Source organism: Triticum urartu, chromosome 5A (assembly GCF_056163025.1).
Source record: "Triticum urartu cultivar PI428250 chromosome 5A, HENAU_Tu73, whole genome shotgun sequence".
Taxonomy (NCBI): domain Eukaryota; kingdom Viridiplantae; phylum Streptophyta; class Magnoliopsida; order Poales; family Poaceae; genus Triticum; species Triticum urartu.
In genome coordinates this window covers 598,805,082-598,825,565 of record NC_141877.1, presented here as the reverse complement: position 1 = coordinate 598,825,565, position 20,484 = coordinate 598,805,082, and the positions used below count along the sequence as shown (strand labels likewise).

General features: G+C 48.4%; 1 protein-coding gene across 1 annotated transcript; it reads right to left on the bottom strand.

Annotated features, from left to right (window-relative positions):
- Positions 1 to 7,372: 7,372 nt before the first annotated feature.
- Positions 7,373 to 8,841, bottom strand: LOC125510942 (2-hydroxyisoflavanone dehydratase). Its single transcript, XM_048676229.2, has one exon. It carries the CDS (start codon positions 8,687 to 8,689, stop codon positions 7,691 to 7,693), a length of 999 nt encoding a protein of 332 aa, XP_048532186.2. The 5' UTR covers positions 8,690 to 8,841; the 3' UTR covers positions 7,373 to 7,690.
- Between the last annotated feature and the right edge of the window lie 11,643 nt (positions 8,842 to 20,484).

The window sequence follows — 20,484 nt, the reverse complement described above, 5'->3', positions numbered from 1 at the left end:
GTCTGCGATTTACAGCAAGTAGGCATCTAAATGCAACGGAATGAACATGCTACAGCCACCAAACATGAAAAAAAAATACATGGCAGTGATGTACACAAGATGGTTAACAAAACACTAGCACTGAGCCATAGGAAAATTCATCCATTAAGAGGTTCAAACAAGCATGGCAAAAACGCAAATGCAAAACAGATTCCAGACTTAGTGAAATTAACACTAGTCTGAAATTTCAGATTACGATGCTCTCTTCGGAGCAGCAAAACAACATGATACATGACCTGAACATGACAAGTAGGAACATGGCATGGAGCTACTCAACAAGCTTAACAAAACACCCAAAGTGACCTGGGGCCAAAAGGGTTCAAAAAATACTCTACCGAGCTCACGAACATAGCTCGAACACAATCAGTTTTCAGACTTAGTGAAAACTGAGACATGCTGAAATTATAACTCACGAAGGCATGTAAACGAGCTCGATGCACTCACTACGGTGCAAGTCATGGCAAGGAAAGCATACATCCATTAAGAAGGCACAAAATGCAAGCTAGGCATGGCAAGAACAATGGCATAGCATGCATGGAACACTAACGGTAGCATCGGCAAAATCGCAAACAAGTTGACGATCTGCCCAGATTAACAACGAAGCAAAAGTTGAGCTCGATTGAGTCAACCTACAGCACTCCATATATGCAAACAAAGATATGGATGGATAGAGAATAACATGATTAACAAAACTCCTTTACTGATCATCCTCAAAAGAGGCACGGATCACTAGGAAACAAGCTGGACATATAGCATCACGAACTAAAATATCCCAGACTTAGTGAAAATCACTAAGTCCCTGAAATCAGCAAACTCAGGTTCCTCTCTTCGCAAGCTTGCACAAGACAACACACACATCCTAAAAATGCATGGGTGGCACCTCTGGAAAGAAGACAAAATGCTTAACAATTTATCCCAAAGGGGCACAGGCATATCATGCACGAATTACACGTGGCAAAAATGACAAAAGTGCATGATGAACTAACGGATCTGCAATTTAACTCACGAAGCCTCCTTCTAATAGCATTTTGGGCATCAAGATGAACTCAAATGCAAATGATGCAATGGAATGAAATGATGTACATGTCGAGACGAAGATTTTGATATATTATATGTCCAAATCGGAGTTACGGATGCGGAGATATCACTGGTCAAACATAGCACAAAATTTTAGAGGGAGAGGGAAAAAGTCAACCCTAGAATTTCGGATCTAAGATCCAGATTGGGCACGGGAACCGAGGTGGCGGCGGCACTGTTCACCGCCGGATTTGAAGCTCGCCGGAGGAGTCGCCGGCGTGGAGGGAGAGGAGGCCGGAGTGGCCGGATCCGGCGTCCTCTGCCGGGGAGTTGGCCGGCGTGGGGCGGCGCGAGGAGGCCGGCGGCCGGCACCGGGGCGGAGCGGCAACGGCGGCCGGAGTTGGCGCCGGCAGCGAAGCTGGACGGCGAAGGCGGGACGGCGGGCGGCGGAGCTGGGCGGCCTCGGGCGGCGCCTGCACCCGGGCGGCGAGGCGCGGCGATGGGCCTCGGGGGCCCCTCCTGGGCCTCCCGGGCCGGCGGCGGTTGGCGGCGGCGAAGTGGACCTCGGTCCACGTGGCGGCGCGCGAGTGGGTAGGCGGCGGCGGCGGACGCTGTCCGGCCGGGGCGGACACGTCCGTCGGCGGCGGAGGTTTTGAAGTTTTTTTTTTTGGAGGAGGACGGGGAGAAATCTAAGATTTGGAATGGGGGGTGTATATATAGGCATAAGTGGAGCTAGGAGAGTCCAAACGAGGTGCGGTTTTCGCCCACGCAATCGTGATCGAACGCTCTAGGGCATGGAGCAGAGTTTGGTGGGTTTTGGGCCAAATTTGGGGGGGGGGGTTAGGCTGCAACACACACGAGGCCTTTTCGGTCCCTCGGTTAACCGTTGGAGTATCAAGCGAAGTCCAAATGATACGAAACTTGACAGGCGGTCTACCGGTAGTAAACCAAGGCCACATGGCAAGTCTCGGTCCAATCCGGAAATGTTTAAACCCCACACACGAAAGAAAGCTAGAAATGGCCACCGGAGGAGAACGAAGCGCCGGAATGCAAAACGGACAACGGGGAAAATGCTCGAATGCATGAGATGAACATGTATGCAAATGCAATGCACGAGATGACATGATATAAGATGCATGAAAACGAAAACAACACACGGAGACAAAGACCCGAACCCGAGAAATAAATATAACTTAGCGCCGGAAACGGCATGAGTTGGATACAAATATGGAAAGTATATCTGGGGCGTTACAAAAGGCTTGTCATTGCATTGCTACTCAACTTCCTAACAGTTTTTCTTATTTTCTACTATATGCACACAAGTTCCTACCCCTCATATCCCTACAACTGTTGAATCATGTGAGGAAAATAGTTAGTGAAGCGAATGGAATATATATAAGCATACACTGATGGCTGGTGAGAGATGTCATGTACACCGGAATTGGTAAGAATTAATGGACCCGCGTAATACTATGGTTACGTTATATGACATCCCAGAGAGGGTGCGAGTTATGAATGCAAGGTGCAAAAGGAGGCTTGCATGTTCCGGGATATTCATGGTTAGTGGTATGTAGTTGATATTCTCGACCTCTCAGATTTCTGCCCTTTTATTAAAAACTTGATGGTGTGTTCTTCATTGTCAATAGAGCATAAAGATATAGTTAATATCAATGATTCAGCGATCATGAAAATGTAACCTACTAAGTTTTGATAGTTATTTCTAGGCAAGATTTCATATGTAAACCCGTAGTTCACAAAAGTAATTTGTGGAAGAAAATTTGGCATGGCACAAACTAAAACATTTGTCAAGAAACTTGATCTCTCAATTCTATCAACAATACGAGATCCGTACAACACAACTATGTGAAAATAATTAGCATTACAGTACCAATGTGGCTGGCTGCTGCGCCTAGTGTCTGGGGCGTATCCAGGCCCCAGATAGCAAGGGCCATGACCTGGAGCGTGGCTATCAAACCCTTTGTTGTTGTAGCACTTTTTTGGTACTATTGTAGAATATGTATCCCCAAGGGTTGGCCAAGGATTTCGGTAATGTAGCTACTATAGCAGATATACCCCAAGGGTCGGCGTAGGGTTTCGCTACCGCAGCTACTGTAGCAGGTGTATCCCTAACGGTTGGCATAGGCAGGACTCTCACCTGGAGAAGCCTTTCAGATGCCTCACACTCTTTTTTTCGATAAATGGCATATTTATTAACTCAAAATGTAGCATCAAGCTACACAACATGATGAGCAACACTTGGTCTCTGCGTAGTTAGGATGTACACCCGGCCTAGAATGCCTCGCACTCCTAAAATCTAGATAGTTTGTTCAGAATGTCATGTGGTCGTTTTAAGTGTGGTTGTCTGCCAGTACGTAGCAAATGCTTGTCACTGCTTCGCTGCTTAGCTTCCTAATATCATTTCTTATTTTCAACTACAACTATACAAGTTCTTAGCCCTCGTATGCCTACAAGCGTTGAATCATAAGAGGAAAATAGTTAGCAAAGGGAACGGAGTACATATAGGCTTGCGCTCATGGCTGGAGTGAGATGTTACAGATACCATGTATTGCTTGTTTAGGTCATATTAATATGACATGCTATAGCGGTGCGAGTTATGAATGCAAGGTGGGAAAAGGGACTTTCATGTTCCGAGATATTCATGGTCAATGGTATGTACTTGATATTCTTGTATTAAAAACTTGATGGTGTGTTCTTTGTCGTCAATGGAGTATCAATCTATAGTTAATCAATGATTTCTGCGGTCAGGAAATGCATCCTTCTTAGTTTTGGTACTTATTTATAGGCAAGACTTCTTATTGAATCCCCTTGTTCCTGAAAGTCACTTGTCCAAGAAAATTTGGTATGGCACAAATTAAAAGTCATTTGTCAAGAAAACTTGATGTCTCACTTCTTCAACCAATACTACGCCACAACTATGTAAAAAAGAGCAAACAACCTCATCTTCACCAACGTGTCAGGCCGCACCACCTAGTGTGTCGGTTGCTCGCTCGTGCTGTTCCCCCCCTACTTGCCATTCAGTTGAACTCTGACCGGACCTTGCATCCGTACATATACTCAACTACTAAGATGAATTTCTCAAACAGAGAAAACTACCAAGATGAACCAACACAAGATACATGTACTTTAATTTATCTCGCAGGCTTCAGGCTATTGATCAAAATAGCTGTTCCTTCTAGTTTTTGAGGATCTTTGTGCTACGTCAGCTGCACCTAGACTAACGCAGATGACCTTGGGCATGTGTCAAAGAAGCGAAGCTGAGCTAGTACTTGTTTTCTGGCAGCTTCCTTTCCCACATTTTATGCTATTTTTCTCATCTTAAACATTTCAGTGCATGATGTGTGTTTGTTGTTGGTTTAAATTCCCTTCAATTTGGACGTGGTCAGGTTGGTGCTAGGAATGAACAGTTGGCTAAGCTGAATGACATTTGTAGCCAGGTGGTTTTGACAGAAGATTCAGATAAGTTGGTTTCGAAAGTAACAGTTTCGGGATCCGTCTCTGTAAAATCTTACTACAATGCCTTGCAACACCACGGTGTTGTTCCATAGAAGTTCATGCGGAAGATTAAAATACCTTTAGGAACCAAAACATTCATTTGGCTAGTGCTTAGTAGGAGTATACTAACTAGAGATGTTCTGGTCCATAGAAGTGGAAAGTGTATCAAATAATGCTTGTTTTGTAGTGGGGATGAATCTATGTCTCACATTGTTTCACCTGTCCCATGGTTAGACATGTATGGCTTGTGCTTGATCAGAGTATACTAACTAGGGATGTTCAGATCCATAGAGGTGGAAAGTGTATCAAACAATGCTCGTTTTGCAGTGGAGATGAATATATCTCTCCGAATACCCAATTCTGAGCCCGAGCTCATCTGCATCCAATGAATAGTGAATTAAAAAATAATACTAGAAAAATAAAAAAAATGTGAAGAAAGACGACCGCGTGCGTGAGGTGCATGCCAATTTCAGAGTATTTGGATATCTGAGTAGCTCTCAGCAAAAAAAAAACGGTTCCAAACAGTGCACAAACAGGAAACTTTTTCACAGACCTCAAAATTGTCCTTTTTGTTGATCCAAATTATCTGAAATTTTGCACGGACATTATGCACTCAGCCATCTTTCTCCACACAAAAAATGGGATATTTTGAATTTTTCTAGTATTTTTACCGATATTTTGTTCACTCCCGGGCACATCTAAGCCCAGGAGCCAAAACACCTCGTCTCTATCTCTCACCTTTTTTCACCTGTCCCCATGGCTAGACATGTATGAAATGTTGCCAGCTGTGCTTTTAGTATTGATTACCACTTTGCAAACGCTGAAGATGGCATAGATACTTGGCTTGGGGGATTAAATGGTAGACAAAAGGATCTTATGTCTATTACAACCGTGATTTGGGGGAATCGGAAAGTGCGGAACCCTGTGTGTTTCAGAGCATTTGGCTGCGCGGGTCGGTTGACATGTTTTTTTCAGATATGCAAATGAATTGGCTCTTGGAGTTTATTGCAGGCGAAGGATGACATAAAGGACTGGCGGCGGTGGCCTGTAAGACTTCTAGCACAAGTAGGTTGTGAATGTTTAGCGCTAGCAGAAGTTGGAAGACCTGTATCCGGAGGCTGACAGTGTGAGATGATCTGATATGTGCATTGTCAACCCAGCAAAACTGCTATATGCTGCTGGAGAAGCTTAGAGGAATAGTTTCCCCCTGTTTTCTCCAAAGCTAGTATTGTCTTTGGTTTTCCACATGTTAGGTGTTCTTTCTGTAATGCACTTTATAAACTCGTAGTGTCTTTCTCTTTTGATGCTCGAATGCTGGTGTGTCACGGTGGTGGACGATGTAGAATTGATGGTTTTCTTAATGAAAATCAGGGGAAACCCTTTTACCTAAAAAAAACAAAGAACTCTACTTGTTTTCTCACACATGGTGCAGAACTTTTGGAAATTAGACATGTGTTGTGAAATCAATATGTACACTACACACTTGTATGTTCTATCTATTGTGCGAAAGAGCACATCATCTGCTGCTAGATTTGTTTGGTGACAGATGGAGATGTGTCAGCTTTGTTGTCAGAAAGAGGATCGGTCTTCACGGTTGGTCTCACCAAGGAATGCCATGACCTAAGCATCGAACCCAAACATGGCTCAAAACCTTGAGAGATTGATACTCCCTGTGTAAACTAATATAAGATGTTTTAGATTAGTGATCTAAAATGTCTTATACTCCCTCCGTTTCAAATTACTCGTCGCAGAAATAGATGTATCTAGAACTAAAATACATCTATATCTGCGACAAGTAATTCGGAACGGAGGGAGTATTAGTTTACAGAGGGAGTAGATTATTGGGTGGCAAATGGAGCAACAGTCTATTTGCAAGTCTGCACAAACAGAATGCTCTGAAAAAACTGAAAAGATCACTTACTGAATGTTTTGCTGACAATCGAAGCCCACATGAATTTCAGACGGCAGCATTGGAGCTTTCTGCTTATTGGACATCTATGCATTGAAACTTTAGGATATGCTGATTCTAGGAAACAATGGATCATAGTAAAAGAAGGCACCTTAGCAATATTTTGAGAGCCACTACTAAGGTGCCTTCTTTTGAGTTGAAGAGTAGCTAAAGACACTAGAGTTGAAGACTTTGCTGAAGAAACTGAAGCTGAAGAGAGTTGTTTTATACATCTTGCAACATTTAAGATATGAGAATGAGAGAATAATAAGCTGAACCATTGACTTACATAACCGAGCACTACATGGTCACCAGCTCATGGTGCAACATGGAAGACAACAGGGATTAATAATCAAATGGCAACCGACTAGCTAAGCAACAGGGATTAAGCAAAGGTATCTTGCCATGTGAAACCAGCTAGCTAAGCAGAGGAGATGCAACTACGAGACATAACTTTGCGTAACTGTTGAAGCAAATGAACCTGAAATGAGCTTTCAACTCTAGCTAGTACCAACCAGGCAAGCAGCAATTTCAGAAACTTGTACAGCTAGAAATAGAATAAGCGAAGAGGAAAGAATTGCCAAACTTTGAACTCTGAAGTGCATACAATGCAAAGAATTCCTGAACTTCGATCACCAATCCAACAAGTATTCCTGAACAATGGCGATTCGCCTTCCATCCATAGACATGCCAAGCAGAGGAAATGCAACAAGGAGACAGAATGAACTTGAAACGTTCTCATTTCAAGCGTAACCTGACATTCTTGCAGCGAAGCGGCTAGTGCCAAACAAGCAAGCAGAAATTTCAGAAACTTGTAGTACATATATAAATAAATTAGCGAAGAGAAAGAATTCCTGAACTTTGAACTCCCGAAATACATATACCGCAAAGTAAACCTTGGGCCCAATACAACAAGTATACTAATATCATCTCTGTATGAAACTATGAATGTACCATATATCCTCCAGCAATTCTGATACAGCACCCATTGCCACAAACAATGGCGACTCCCTTCCATCCGTAAACCCAATACCTGAATTCTGAACAATGGGTGAACAACACCAACACAAATCTGAATCCTGAACCCGAAATGTTAAAGCAGCATCCATCCACTGAGTGATGAAGCTGCGCTTATTTCCCGATTTCCTGAGTATACATGGTGATGAGATGCAATCAATTGTTGAGGAACTCGGCGATGACCTTGTCCTGGGCGACGGCCTCTTCGCAGCAGGGCTCGAGGAGGTGGAAGGTGTGCCCCTTCCCCGGCGCCTGCCAAATGTCGGCCTCCCCGCTCCACCCGCTCGCCCTGAGCCGGTCGTAGTAGGCGCGGCCGCGGTCGCGGAGCACGTCGCCCTCGCCGATGCACACCAGCACGCGCCGGCACGCCAGGGCGTCCAGCCCCGGCGCACCGTCCACGAACGGGTTGATGAGCGGGTCGTCCTCCCCGGTGGTGGTCGGGCACATGACGCGCCACAGGCTGGCCAGGCTCTCCCGCGCCGCCGGGTCCAGGTCGTCGGAGGCCACCTTGTCGGTGCCGAGGAAGTAGGGGTGGATCATGAGGAGGCCGTGGATCGCGGCGCCGTGGGGCAGCCCCTCCGCGCCCACCCGCATCGCCACGTGGTGCGCGATGTTGGCGCCGGCGCTCTCGCCGCCGAGGTAGAGGCGGGCGAAGTCGGCGTGGTCGGCGAGCCAGGGCTCAAAGCCAGCGGCGGCGTGGGCGGCGTGGGAGACGACCCAGGCGAGCGCGTCCCAGGAGTCGGCGTAGGCGGCGGGGACGGGGTGCTCGGGCGCGAGGCGGTACTCGACGGAGACGACGAGGACGCCGGCGAGCGCGGCGAGGTTGTTGAAGTAGGCGTGGAAGGTGGGGTTGAAGGCGGAGCCGAGGCAGAAGCCGCCGCCGTGGTAGTAGACGAGGACGGGGAGCTTGGCGTTGTCGGGCTTGGCGGGGTCGATGCGGGGGAGGTAGAGGCGCGCGGAGACCTCGGGGGAGATGACGCGGTCGCGGGAGGCGACCCCGGTGGCGGCGTCGGCGTGGGCGGAGGCGGCGACGAACTCGGAGCCGAAGTAGCGCTCGACGCGGTTCTTGTAGATGCGGATGCAGGGCATGGACTCGTAGACGATCTCGTCGTCGGCCGCGGGCGCCGGGGCCGGGATGGGGACGGCGGCGGCCATCGCGCGCGCGGGCGAGATCTGGGCGACGGGGCGACGGTACGGTGGTGGTTGGGACTCCGGGCCGAGGTTGAGGGGACGTGTAGACTTTGCTCTGCTCTGGTCAAGTAGAAATGGCTCAAGCTAGGTTGGTGTTGTGTTGATTGGCTTCTTGCTGCAACTCAACTACACTACTTAAAATGAAGAAGAATTGATTAATTCCATTGGTTAATCCTGATTAGTCGTAGTTGTAGAACATGGAAGAGTTCTGACCGATTTTTCTTTATTTTTTGAGGGAAGGAGGGTTGTGGATCCTGATCTGCTTGCCCAAAATTCACAGGCTGCGTAGCAGCATAATTAAGTTGGTCCAATGGGTGAAAATGGTGTTTCTTTAGTCCAAAATGGCCGCAATTTGCCGCCTCCTTCTGTCAACATTTTTTCTGAAGCTATTTCGAAAAGAAAAGAAAAAATGGAAACCTCGAAGCCAACGCCTGGATCTGGAGAAAATTTGTTAGTTGTTTCGTGGGAATGCAGCAAATGCGGTAGTGGTGGGAGCTCGTCCGCTCGTGCAAGATTCTCTCACACGGTATATGCTCGGCCTCAAAACTCACCAAAATATGCAGAGTCAAACAAGAACACGCCGCCCCTGTTGTATCAACTCCGCAGCCAGCCCCATATGGCCTGCCACTGAAACCCGTGCACGGCGCTACAGATTTTCTGCTTCTCTAGCTATAGGTACGGTTGACCGACCCAGTTTACTGGCTCCAAAAGATTACATGCTACTCCGGCTGTTCACAAACATTAGATGTTTTACATATTTCAATATAAATTACATTCAGATTGAAATGAATGAACAGATACACTAAAATACGTGTACATACTCCCTCCAGTTCTTTTTACTCTGCATATAAAAATTGTCTGAAGTCAAACTTCTCAAAGTTTGACCCTTCCCGAGCCGCTTCCGAGATTGGATCACCGCCCTTCTTTCCTCGGCATCTTCACGTGTATTGCTTAATGGTACTGCCGGCGACCCTATTAGACATGGTCGGGGCCTTCGTCAAGGGGACCCACTCTCCCCGTTGCTTTTTGTCCTTGCTATAGACCCGCCGCACCACATCCTGGCCACGGCGACTTCCCAAGGCCATCTTAAACCACTCAGAGGTCGACCTATTCGTGCGTCGCTTTATGCTGATGATGCCGCCATATTTGTTTCGCCAATAAAAAATGACATCCAATTTTTGGCTTCAACTCTTGCCTCTTTTGGTGATGTTACTGGATTGGTCACCAATTGTATCAAAAGTCTTGTTGCACCCATTCGCTGCGGTAACATTCATCTTGATGATGTCCTTCAGGCTTTCCTCGCTATTCGCTCCACCTTTCCAATGAGATATCTGGGATTGCCTCTTTCAGTTACAAGGTTGAAGAGGATACACTTTCAATTCCTAGAAGATAAAGTTGCTGGGAAGCTACCGCCTTGGATCGCCAAGCATGTGGCTGCTCCGGGCCGCATCGTTTTGGTCAAGGCCGTGCTTACTGCCATTGCTATTTATCATATTACGCCCCTGGAATTGCCGGTGGAAGTGAGGAAGAAAATTGACAGTTTGCGACGCGCCTACCTTTGGGCGGGTTGTGACAAGGTGACCGGTGGAAAATGCAAGGTCAACTGGGAACTTGTCTGCAAGCCCAAGATCTTCGGTGGTTTGGGCATCCTCAACCTGGAGAAGTTTGCTACTGCCCTTCGATTGCGATGGCTCTGGTATGAATGGGCTACCCACCCAAGACTTGGGTTGGGATGGGAACGCCGTGCAATGACAATGATAGGGACATTTTTGCGGCGGCCACCACGGTTCACATTGGAGATGGAAGAAAGGCAAAGTTCTGGGAATCATCCTGGCTCCAAGGCATGAGACCCAAAGATATTGCTCCTAGGATCTTTGACCTCTCGAGGAAGAAATCTTGCTCGGTCCAAATTGCTCTCCTCAACAATTTTTGGGTTAGTCAGATTGATACCCATCATGGAATCACCCTGGAGCACCTACAGGAGTTCAGCACACTTAGGGAGAAACTATCCTCTGTTATCCTCAACAATAGTGTGCAAGATACTATCCACTGGAAGTTCGCCACTCAAGGAGAATATTCGACGTCTACTGCCTATATGGCACAGTTTGCAGGACACACAACTAGCATCATGCCTGCTGCTGTTTGGAAGGTTTGGGCCCCTCCGAAGTGCAAGTTTTTTGCTTGGTTGATAATTCAAAACAGAGTATGGACGGCTGATCGATTGCTCCGTCGTGGCTGGCCAAACTGCAACCTTTGCCCGCTTCTCTTCCAGTGCAGGTTCTCCCAACGTGTTTGGGTACAGGTTGCTGCGTGGATTGGCCTACATGGTGATGTGGTGAGGAGCTGGAGATTTGAGGTTTCGGTTCAAGAATGGTGGATTAAAAATGTGATTGAGAGTGGAAACCAGAGAAAGGCAATCACCTCCTTGTTCATGTTAATGTCTTGGGAGATTTGGAAAGAGCGCAACGCGAGGGTATTCCGCAACACCGCCGCTACTATGATGATGGTCGTCGCGAAGATCAAAGAGGAGGCCCATCTTTGGGCTTTGGCAGGTGCCACCCATTTGAGTATTGTAATGCCGCGAGAGTAGTTCTTTGTTCCCCGCTTTGCGGCTATTTGTCTAAAATCTTCTTCCTTAATCAATGAAAATGGCAAATCTTTTGTCTTGTTTCAAAAAAAAAATTTATATAAAAACATATTAACATCTACTCCCTCCATAGTATTATGCTAAAGTTATACAATATGAAACTTTAAATCCTGATGCATAAACAGGTATTGATTTCATATTGTGAATGTTGATATTTTTTTCTATGAAGTTGGTCAAATTTTACGAGACTTGATTTTACAAATCTTATATACGAACTAAAAAAACCGGATGGAGTATATCTGAGTCGGAAAAAAAATTAGAACATCTCATGTCTGTGAACGGATGGATTTTCACAGATAGACTTTTTCTCCTGACTATAATTTTGCTCAGGAGTTCACAATCTCAGGTGTACAAAGTGATTACCTCATGTTTTAGAATGATCCTACTTGCAGCGATCTCGCTAGCTAGAAGATTTCTCCCGGTGTCAACCATTCTCACAATATGAAATCGATCTTACCCTAGCAATAAGCCGTTACCCTGAGTTTACGTGCCAAAGATGTAAGTAGTGGCGGTGCCAGGATCGAGGGAGTATGAACACGCAAACTTATTTGAGCGCTCCCTCTTTATTTGATGAATTTTTTTTCCGAAAAGGGGATCTCTCCGGCCTCTGCATCAGAACGATACATACGACCATCGTATTAACCAAATAACAAAAGGTGTCAATAAGGTTCCACAGTCTCCAGCCAAACAAAAAGCAAAGGATAAATGCAGCTCACACAGAGCGACAGACGGCTAGATACACAAACTAGCCCGAAAAAGATGCCACAACCGGCTGGCTAAAAATAGATAGGGAAACTAATTGCCTATCCTATTACATGACCGCCATCCAAACCGGTTGAAGATATCCCGAGCTACCATCTCCCAACGGATAGATCCAGTAACCAAATGCTCCCTGGCCTCCATCGTAGTGAGTAGCGACCACGAACGGATCAGTGTCGTAGCTCAGAAAATAACCTGCAAAAAATGAATCCGTGATGTTCTGTTAAAAACCAAATCATTTCTGCAATTCCAGATAGTCCATAACAAAGCGCAAACTCCAACCCGAATATGTCTTGCTAATTCAGGCTCAACCCCATTAAGCCATGTCCCAAATAAAGCATTGACCGAAGTCGGTGGAGTAATATTAAAAGCAATATGGACCGTCCGCCATAGAACTTTGGCCAACGGGCAATCAAAGAATAAATGCTTAATCGTCTCATCCCGATCACAGAAACTACACCTAGTAGGTCCTGTCCAATTGCGATTAATCAAGTTGTCCTTTGTTAAAATAACTTGTTTATGGACAAACCACATAAACACTTTAATTTTTAAAGGAACTTTGACAGCCCAAACATACTTGGAAGTTGGAATAGCATTCGAATTAATAACATCAATATACATTGATTTAACTGTAAATACTCCAGAGCTAGTCAACTTCCAGCGCAATATATCGGGTTGGCGAGAAAGTTGAACCTCCATCAGTCTCCTAACTAGATGGAGCCATTCTTCCCAACGATTGCCCGCTAGCGACCGTCAAAACTGAATATTAAGGGGGACAGATTGGAATACCGTTGCCACGAACACCTCACGTCGTTGAGCAATCCGCTATAAAGACGGATATTGAATGGCTAAAGGTGATTCACCAAGCCAAGTATCCTCCCAGAAACGTGTACTTGTACCGTTTCCAATAACAAATCTCGTCCTATTGAACATAGATTGTTTGACTTTCATTAGCCCTTTCCAGAAAGGCGAATCAGTCGGCCTGACTGCGACCTGGGACAATGTTTTAGTCTGGAGGTACTTGTTGCGGAGGATCTGCGCCCACATGGCCTCAGTCCCGGAAGACAGCTTCCACAACCATTTACTAAGAAGGCATCTGTTCTTAACTTCAAGATTTTCAATACCAAGACCCCCTTGATCTTTCGGTCTACAGATGATGTCCCATTTAGCAAGCCGGTATTTTCTTTTAAGTTCATCACCCTGCCAAAAGAAACGCGACCGATAGAAGTCCAGTCATTTCCTAACACCAACTGGGACCTCAAAGAAAGATAAGAGAAACATAGGCATACTCGTGAGCACCGAATTAATCAATATCAAACGTCCTCCGTATGACATGAGCTTACCCTTCCAACAGCTCAGTTTTTTCTCAAAGCGATCCTCGATGCACTTCCATTCTCTGTTTGTTAGCCTACGATGGTGAATCGGAATACCAAGGTAAGAGAAGGGTAAACTCCCCAACTCGCACTCAAACAATTGCCTATAAGACTCCTGATCGTCTTTGGCTCTACCAAAGCAGAACAACTCGCTCTTATGAAAGTTAATTTTTAACCCGGTCAATTGTTCAAACAGGCATAACACTAGCTTCATATTTCTCGCCTTGGCCAAATCATGCTCCATAAAGATGATTGTATCATCGGCGTACTGAAGGATGGAAACACCTCCCTCAACAAGGTGAGGTACCAACCCACCCACTTGACCATTCTCCTTAGCCCTTCCTATCAAAATTGCTAACATATCCACCACAATGTTAAACAGGATAGGGGACATCGGATCTCCTTGTCTTAGGCCTTTATGTGTCTGGAAGTAATGACCTATGTCGTCATTCACTTTAATTCCCACACTCCCTTTTTGCGTAAATGATTCGACCTGTCGGCGCCAGGCTTCATCAAAACCTTTCATGCGCAATGCCTGTTGGAGGAATGGCCACTTAACCTTATCGTACGCTTTTTCGAAATCCACCTTAAAAATTACTCCATCTAATTTTTTGGAATGGATTTCATGGAGCGTTTCATGAAGAACAACCACCCCTTCAAGGATGTTCCTGTCCGGCATGAAAGCAGTTTGGGATTGCTGCACCACAGACTGCGCAATCTGTGTGAGCCTATTAGTCCCGACCTTGGTGAAGATTTTGAAACTAACATTGAGGAGGCAGATCGGTCTGAACTGCTCAATCCTCACAGCATCCGTTTTCTTCGGGAGCAATGTGATAGTTCCAAAATTCAAGTGAAATAATTGAAGCTGTCCAGAGAATAAATCATGAAACATCGGTAGTAAATCCCCCTTAATAATTTGCCAGCACTTTTTATAGAACTCAGCCGGGAACCCATCCGGACCGGGAGCCTTACTATTTTTCATTTGTGCAATAGCATCGAACACCTCCTTTTCTGAGAACGGGGCAACCAGGATATCATTATCAGCAGCAGACATTTGAGGCACGTCCTCGATCCTGGACTCATCGAGGGACACACAATTGTCCTCCGGCGGTCCAAATAACTGTCTATAGTATTCGGTAATATAGGTTTTGAGATTATCCTGACCTAAAATAGTACCCTCATCCTGCTCTAGCTGAAAGATCCGCTTCTTTCTGTGCTTACCATTAGCAATGAGGTGAAAGAATTGAGTATTCGCGTCCCCTTGGACTACTTTGCGGACCTTGGCACGCAAAGCCCACTTCAATTCTTCTTCGCGGAGAAGTTCTTTCAGCCTCTTCTCTGCCTCATTTTTAACCTGGACCTCGGCAGGCAGCAACATCGCGGATTCGGCTTTTACGTCCAAGGCCTGTACAAGAGAGAGGAGCCTATCCTTCTCAATCTTATACACCCCACTGAGGTGCTTAGCCCAACCCCGTAAGGAACTTCTCAAATGCCTAATTTTATTCTGCCAGCGCTCGACCGCTGTCCTTCCTCCAACACCCTTGGCGCACTCCCTGGCTATGATGTCTAAGAACCCCTCGCGTTCGAACCAGGCCATCTCAAATGAGGAGGTGTTTTTGTTTCCCATATGGTTCGGCTCCCCTGAGTCAACGAACAATGGTGTGTGATCGGAGATTCCCCGCGTGAGAGCTTGCACCGTAACAAGAGGGAACTTCTGTTCCCACTCCACGCTGGCGAGAACCCGATCAAGCTTTTCATACGTCGGGTTTGGCAGAGCATTAGCCCAAGTAAACTTTCTACCAGAAAGCTCTATCTCCCTTAGATCTAAGCTTTCAGTAATGGTATTGAACATAAACAACCACCTGCCGTCAAAGTTATCATTATTTTTCTCCTCTCTCCTCCTAATGATATTGAAATCCCCCCCGACCAAAATCGGAAGCTGTTCGGACCCACAGATCCGAACAAGATCCGCCAGAAACTCCGGTTTAAGCTCGGGTTGTGCGGCACCATAGACCGCTACCAAAGCCCAGTTGAACCCATCAACTTTAGACCTAACTCGAAACTTTACCGCGAAGTCACCCATTACTACACTCCGGACTTCAAGGGAATCGCATCTCACACCCAGTAAGATACCTCCCGATCTACCTCGTGGCGGGAGACAATGCCAGTCAAAATCAATACCACCCACAAGAGAGGAAAGAAACTACGGCGCAAAATTCTCTCTACCGGTTTCCGATAAAGCAATGAAATCTAACCGATGTTCCAGAGAAGCTTCAGCAAGAAACCTTCTTTTAGCCAAGTCCTTCAGACCTCTGCTATTCCAAAAGATTCCTTTCATAGTTCATCATGGAATTTTTTAGCAGTCCGAATCCTAGCACTCCTACGAACTGCAGAATCAGGATAAATCTTTCGTTTCCACTTACGCTTTGGCTTAGTGGGCTCCGTCACCCGGTCCTCATAACCGGGCTGAAAGGAACCGACATCTACATCATCTAAGGGCGCATCATCGCCCTCAGACTCCTGATTAGAAGGTGCTAGATCCGCACATAGATTATTTAGCACTCTAACCCCTAACGCATCAATTTCCTCATCGTTCATGGGTTTGACCGCAGCAAGATTACGAATAGTCTCTAAGGCCCGCTCCGCCTCTAAATCTAACATATCATTCACCGAATTGGAAATTTCATTATCAGTAGCGCCTAGTGAAACTCCTAATTGGTTTGCATTATTAATAATCTCCTCAGGAGCAAAATGCAATAAAGAATTAGATATGTTAACGGACATACCAGAAGAGATCGCAACATCGTGAAGCTTGGCCGCCCTCATAGCGCACCGCTGCTGCATATCGTCCACCTCCGGAAGGTCCAAAACGCGAGCACTCATCCGTCTCCCCGTCGAGACCGGGTCTGGGATCCCGCCAAAGGCAATAACCTCCTCTCGAGAATGAGGAGGCCGCGGGCTCCCAATGCCCTCGGACAAGTGCCCGACGGGTAGGACAAGAGACGGGACAACTGGGGCCACCTGCCCACTCCCTCCTCCTGCCCCGCCCACCGGCTCAGAGCGAAGCGTCGAAGTCGCCGACGGTGCGGTCCTCCTGACCGCAGATGAGGAAGGGATGTCTAGGGCCAGTGCAGGGGAAACCGTCGTTGTTGAAGGAGAAGCAGTCCGCTTGACTGCCGGAGAGGAGGGGAGAGCCACGGCCACCTGCCCCAGCTCTCCCCCCAGCGCAGCCGCCGGCGCGAGGGCCATCGCCCCAACCGGAGAAGCAGGAGCCGAGGCCTCCTGCCTCGGGCTCGCTACCCCGGCACTGGCCAAGCCGACCGGTACCGGCGTCGCAGTGGGAGAGGAGGCTAGGCTACCTCCCCCACTGCCAACCAACACCGACCTCACCGGTGTGACCTGCGCCAGACCACGAGAGGGAGAGGCCGGGGCCACCTGCCCTAGACTCCCCTCCCCAAAGAGCACCTCCGAACCTGTCGTTATATCCCTACTCGAAGCCACGGTAGGAGGAAGCGAACCCACCTGAGGCTCCACCTCCGTAACCATCACAGGACTAGCCACAACATCAAGCTCCAAAGGAGGGAGCATACACTCAAAGCAATCATCAGACTCAACCCTGTCACTCCAAAGCCGAGGAGGAGCCGAAGCTGGCTCGAAAGACCCAAAACGCAACGTACTCATCGGTACCGTCGGGGCTGATGCAGGTTCAACTCCAGAACCATCATCAGGCAACTGAGCAGTCGTGCTAGGTCCATTGGCCCTCTCTCGTCCTGCCTCATCAGTCGGGTCCTCACGAGCACCGGCATCACCATCCCCCTCGTGCATGTCCATATCAGCCCTAGAACCCACATCGGCAAACAACTCGGCATCCTCAAACTCTATCTCAAGAGGAAACACCTCTCCCCGATAAAACCAGTTAACCGCGTTCGGGATAAAATCAATGTCCAGAACGCCCACTAAGAGCCGGGCCACCCCATGTGCGCGGGTAAAAGCTATGTCCACTTCCTCAGTCTTACCCACCAGCATACCCAAACTCGCCACTACTCGAGCATCGGTTAAAGCCTCAGATGGGGCCCCTGAAAACCGCAGCCACACCTGTGTGAGCGGTTTGCCCTTAGGCTCCTCCTTTTTCCATTCGTGAAGCTCCAGGATACACTTAGTACCAGGCACCCTGCATAACCCGAAACTCAACAGCTTCTGCAAGTCGTCCACCGTTGGGAAATCAACCCTAAAGACATTGTCCTCGATCCGAACAAGCTCCCACTGAAAGTCACCGGGAGCCAGTTCCTGAAGTCTCCGCACAATTTGAGCCTCAGACACCACCTCTTGGGTGGCTTTCACAATGCCAGTAGTCATACTCTGAGCCACAACAGTAATGTCCCTCGCCGCCGGGGACTCAAAGAAAGTGAGTTCGGCACAATATACTCCATACATCGTGAGCGCAGGAGCCTGATCACGCATAACCGGGCAGTCCCCCATAACATGAGCATTCTTGCCACACACGCTACATAGTTCCGCCACACATTTTGCAATAAAGTGGCCTTTCTCACCACATCGATAGCACAACATCTTTTCTTTCTTACGTGCCCATTTAGATGCCCTCTCAGACTCAGCCATGTCCCCTACCTCGGCATCTCCACCAGTAATAGGGACCTCCACATTGTCCAAGGCCGTCACCACCTCCATCGCCTGGCTAGGCAACTCAGTCGACTGCACAGGATCAATAGCCATATCCGAAGAGGCCTGGTCAACCACGACCAGTGTTGGGGGCGGCTTGCGAAACCGACCACGACCACCACCCCGTCCACCACCACGGCCACCACGATGGCCACAGAAACCACCTCTCTGCCGGCTGTTCGGGCCCGAAGTCCCTTCGACGAAGCTACCCGCCGGGCCAAGGAAAGGTCTCTCATCCGAACCATCACTTTTCCAGGCGTATCCGCGTCCACCTCCCGTAGATGACGAACCACGGTTTTGGCCTTTTCCATACACATCATAACCATCATCTCCCCACTGTCCTCGGGGCGGATCCGATGACTCGGCAGTCACGTTGTCATGTCTCATCTGCGTCGGACCCGAGCGATTATGCGTCGGCCTCGTGATGTAATGAGGCGGTGGCGCTACTCGAGGCTGCACGCCGGCATGGGTTGCCTGAACCACCGGCCGAACCCCATCGACATGGCCAACCGGTCTAGGGCCATTATGCACCGGCGGCCTTGGCGGCGCAGCTCCGCGCCCCATGACGGAGGTGACGGGAGGCCTCGGCGGAGGTGCACCACGGCCCGCGGTGGCCATCGAATTTGGGAGCACGGGCGGCCTCACCCCGGTTGGTGCGCCAATTCCTCGGCCCAACGTGGCCGCAGCCGCACCGCCAGGAGCTCCGGTGCCCCGACCCGACGGCACGGGCGGCACCCCCCCAGGACCAGAGCCATTCACCGGCCGGGGCAGAGCGGCCCGGCCACCGGCCGCAACAGGCGGTGGTGCAGTTTCGCCACGGCCAGCCCCCCCACCAGTAGAAGCTCGGACAGCTCCAGGGAGCAAGGAACCACGGCCAGAGGCAGCAGCTGGCGGCGGCACAGCCGAGGGCAGCACACCACGGCCACCGCCCGACACAGCCCCAGCGCGGCCCGCCCCAGTAGGCTCGGTCGGCTTCTTCCCGGCCGCACCCCGACCCGCCATGGACCCTAGCGGGGGGATGCGACGAGCACGACTGGCAGGAACCGCCCGCCGATGTGGAGAACGCCGCAGCAGAACCCTACGGCGCGAGCAGGAGGAGGATGAACCCGATCGATCAATGCATGCGTAATTCACGTCGACGATCGATGTATCCTCGATCCCATCCTTTTCCAGAATTACTTGACCCGGCCCAACTGCAGCCCCTTCGCACTGGGCCACATACCCAGCCGAAGGAGGCCCAGTAGCCACTGATGGCCCACAGGCGCCAATCAGGGAGTTCAAACGCAGGGCCCTCGCCGCCGCGATCCCGATCGAAGCCGCCGGCGTCACCTGCTGCCGGCCGGCCGCCACACGGCCACCTTTCTTCCGTCTAACCACAACCGTCCACGCCTCCGGCGCAACCAAATTGAAAACCGTAAGTTTGGGAAGACGTACCTTGGGAATTGGACCCTTCCATGGCCGAGATGCGTTCGCCGCCGTCCTTCGATGGACGACACGCCGGAGCAGCTCCAGCTTCTCTCCGGGTCGCAAGCCGTTCCTCGCCGGATCCTCGGGAGGGACGACCGTCTCCACGATCTATTTACCCCTCTTATAAAAAAATTTACCCACTCATTGTCTAAAAAAAGGACATGTACACATTTAATTTTAACATTTAACTTTGACAACGAGTTAGATTATTACTGTACCAACATTGTAAAAAAAACTATTACTGCACAGATTATCATGCGACATGACATATTTATTCTCATAAAAGTTTCTTTTTTTGGAAAGTCTCACGTTATAATTCACCAACTTGGTGTCGGATGATATATTATTCTTGACTTTCAACACCTAGAGGTTTTTTGGAACAGCCAGCCACTTTTGTGGTAGTTTTTTAAAAATTAAAAAAAGTGAGTTTTCTATAGACATAGCCCGTAATGTGGTAGTTTTTTTTTGCTATATACTCAGCCATCCGGTGCATATAAAAATAGACGTGTCTCAAGATTTGTTTTCTGATGCATCAACTACATGCCGTCTCCTCTATTTATACACATCAACTACATGCCGTCTCCGCAACACAAATCGCTAATCACCAGGGATTACAATACAACTTGATTAACATAGTCGCCATCAACCTTATTGTCCAGGGTATCTACACAACATGCCTATCTTCACTGCACTAGATGTTGAGCTTTGGAGGAGCGCTCACAGTTTGACGTGCAACCGAGGAAGGAACAAGAGGTGCAACGGTGACTGGGTGACATAGTTACTGGGCCACAAAATGAAGCCCCCAAATTCTTGGCCCGAGACTAACTAGTGACGAC

What these genes read in the sequence shown, in the direction of transcription:
- LOC125510942 (XM_048676229.2), bottom strand. Translation starts at nt 8,689, where the DNA reads ATGGCCGCCGCCGTCCCCATCCCGGCCCCGGCGCCCGCGGCCGACGAC.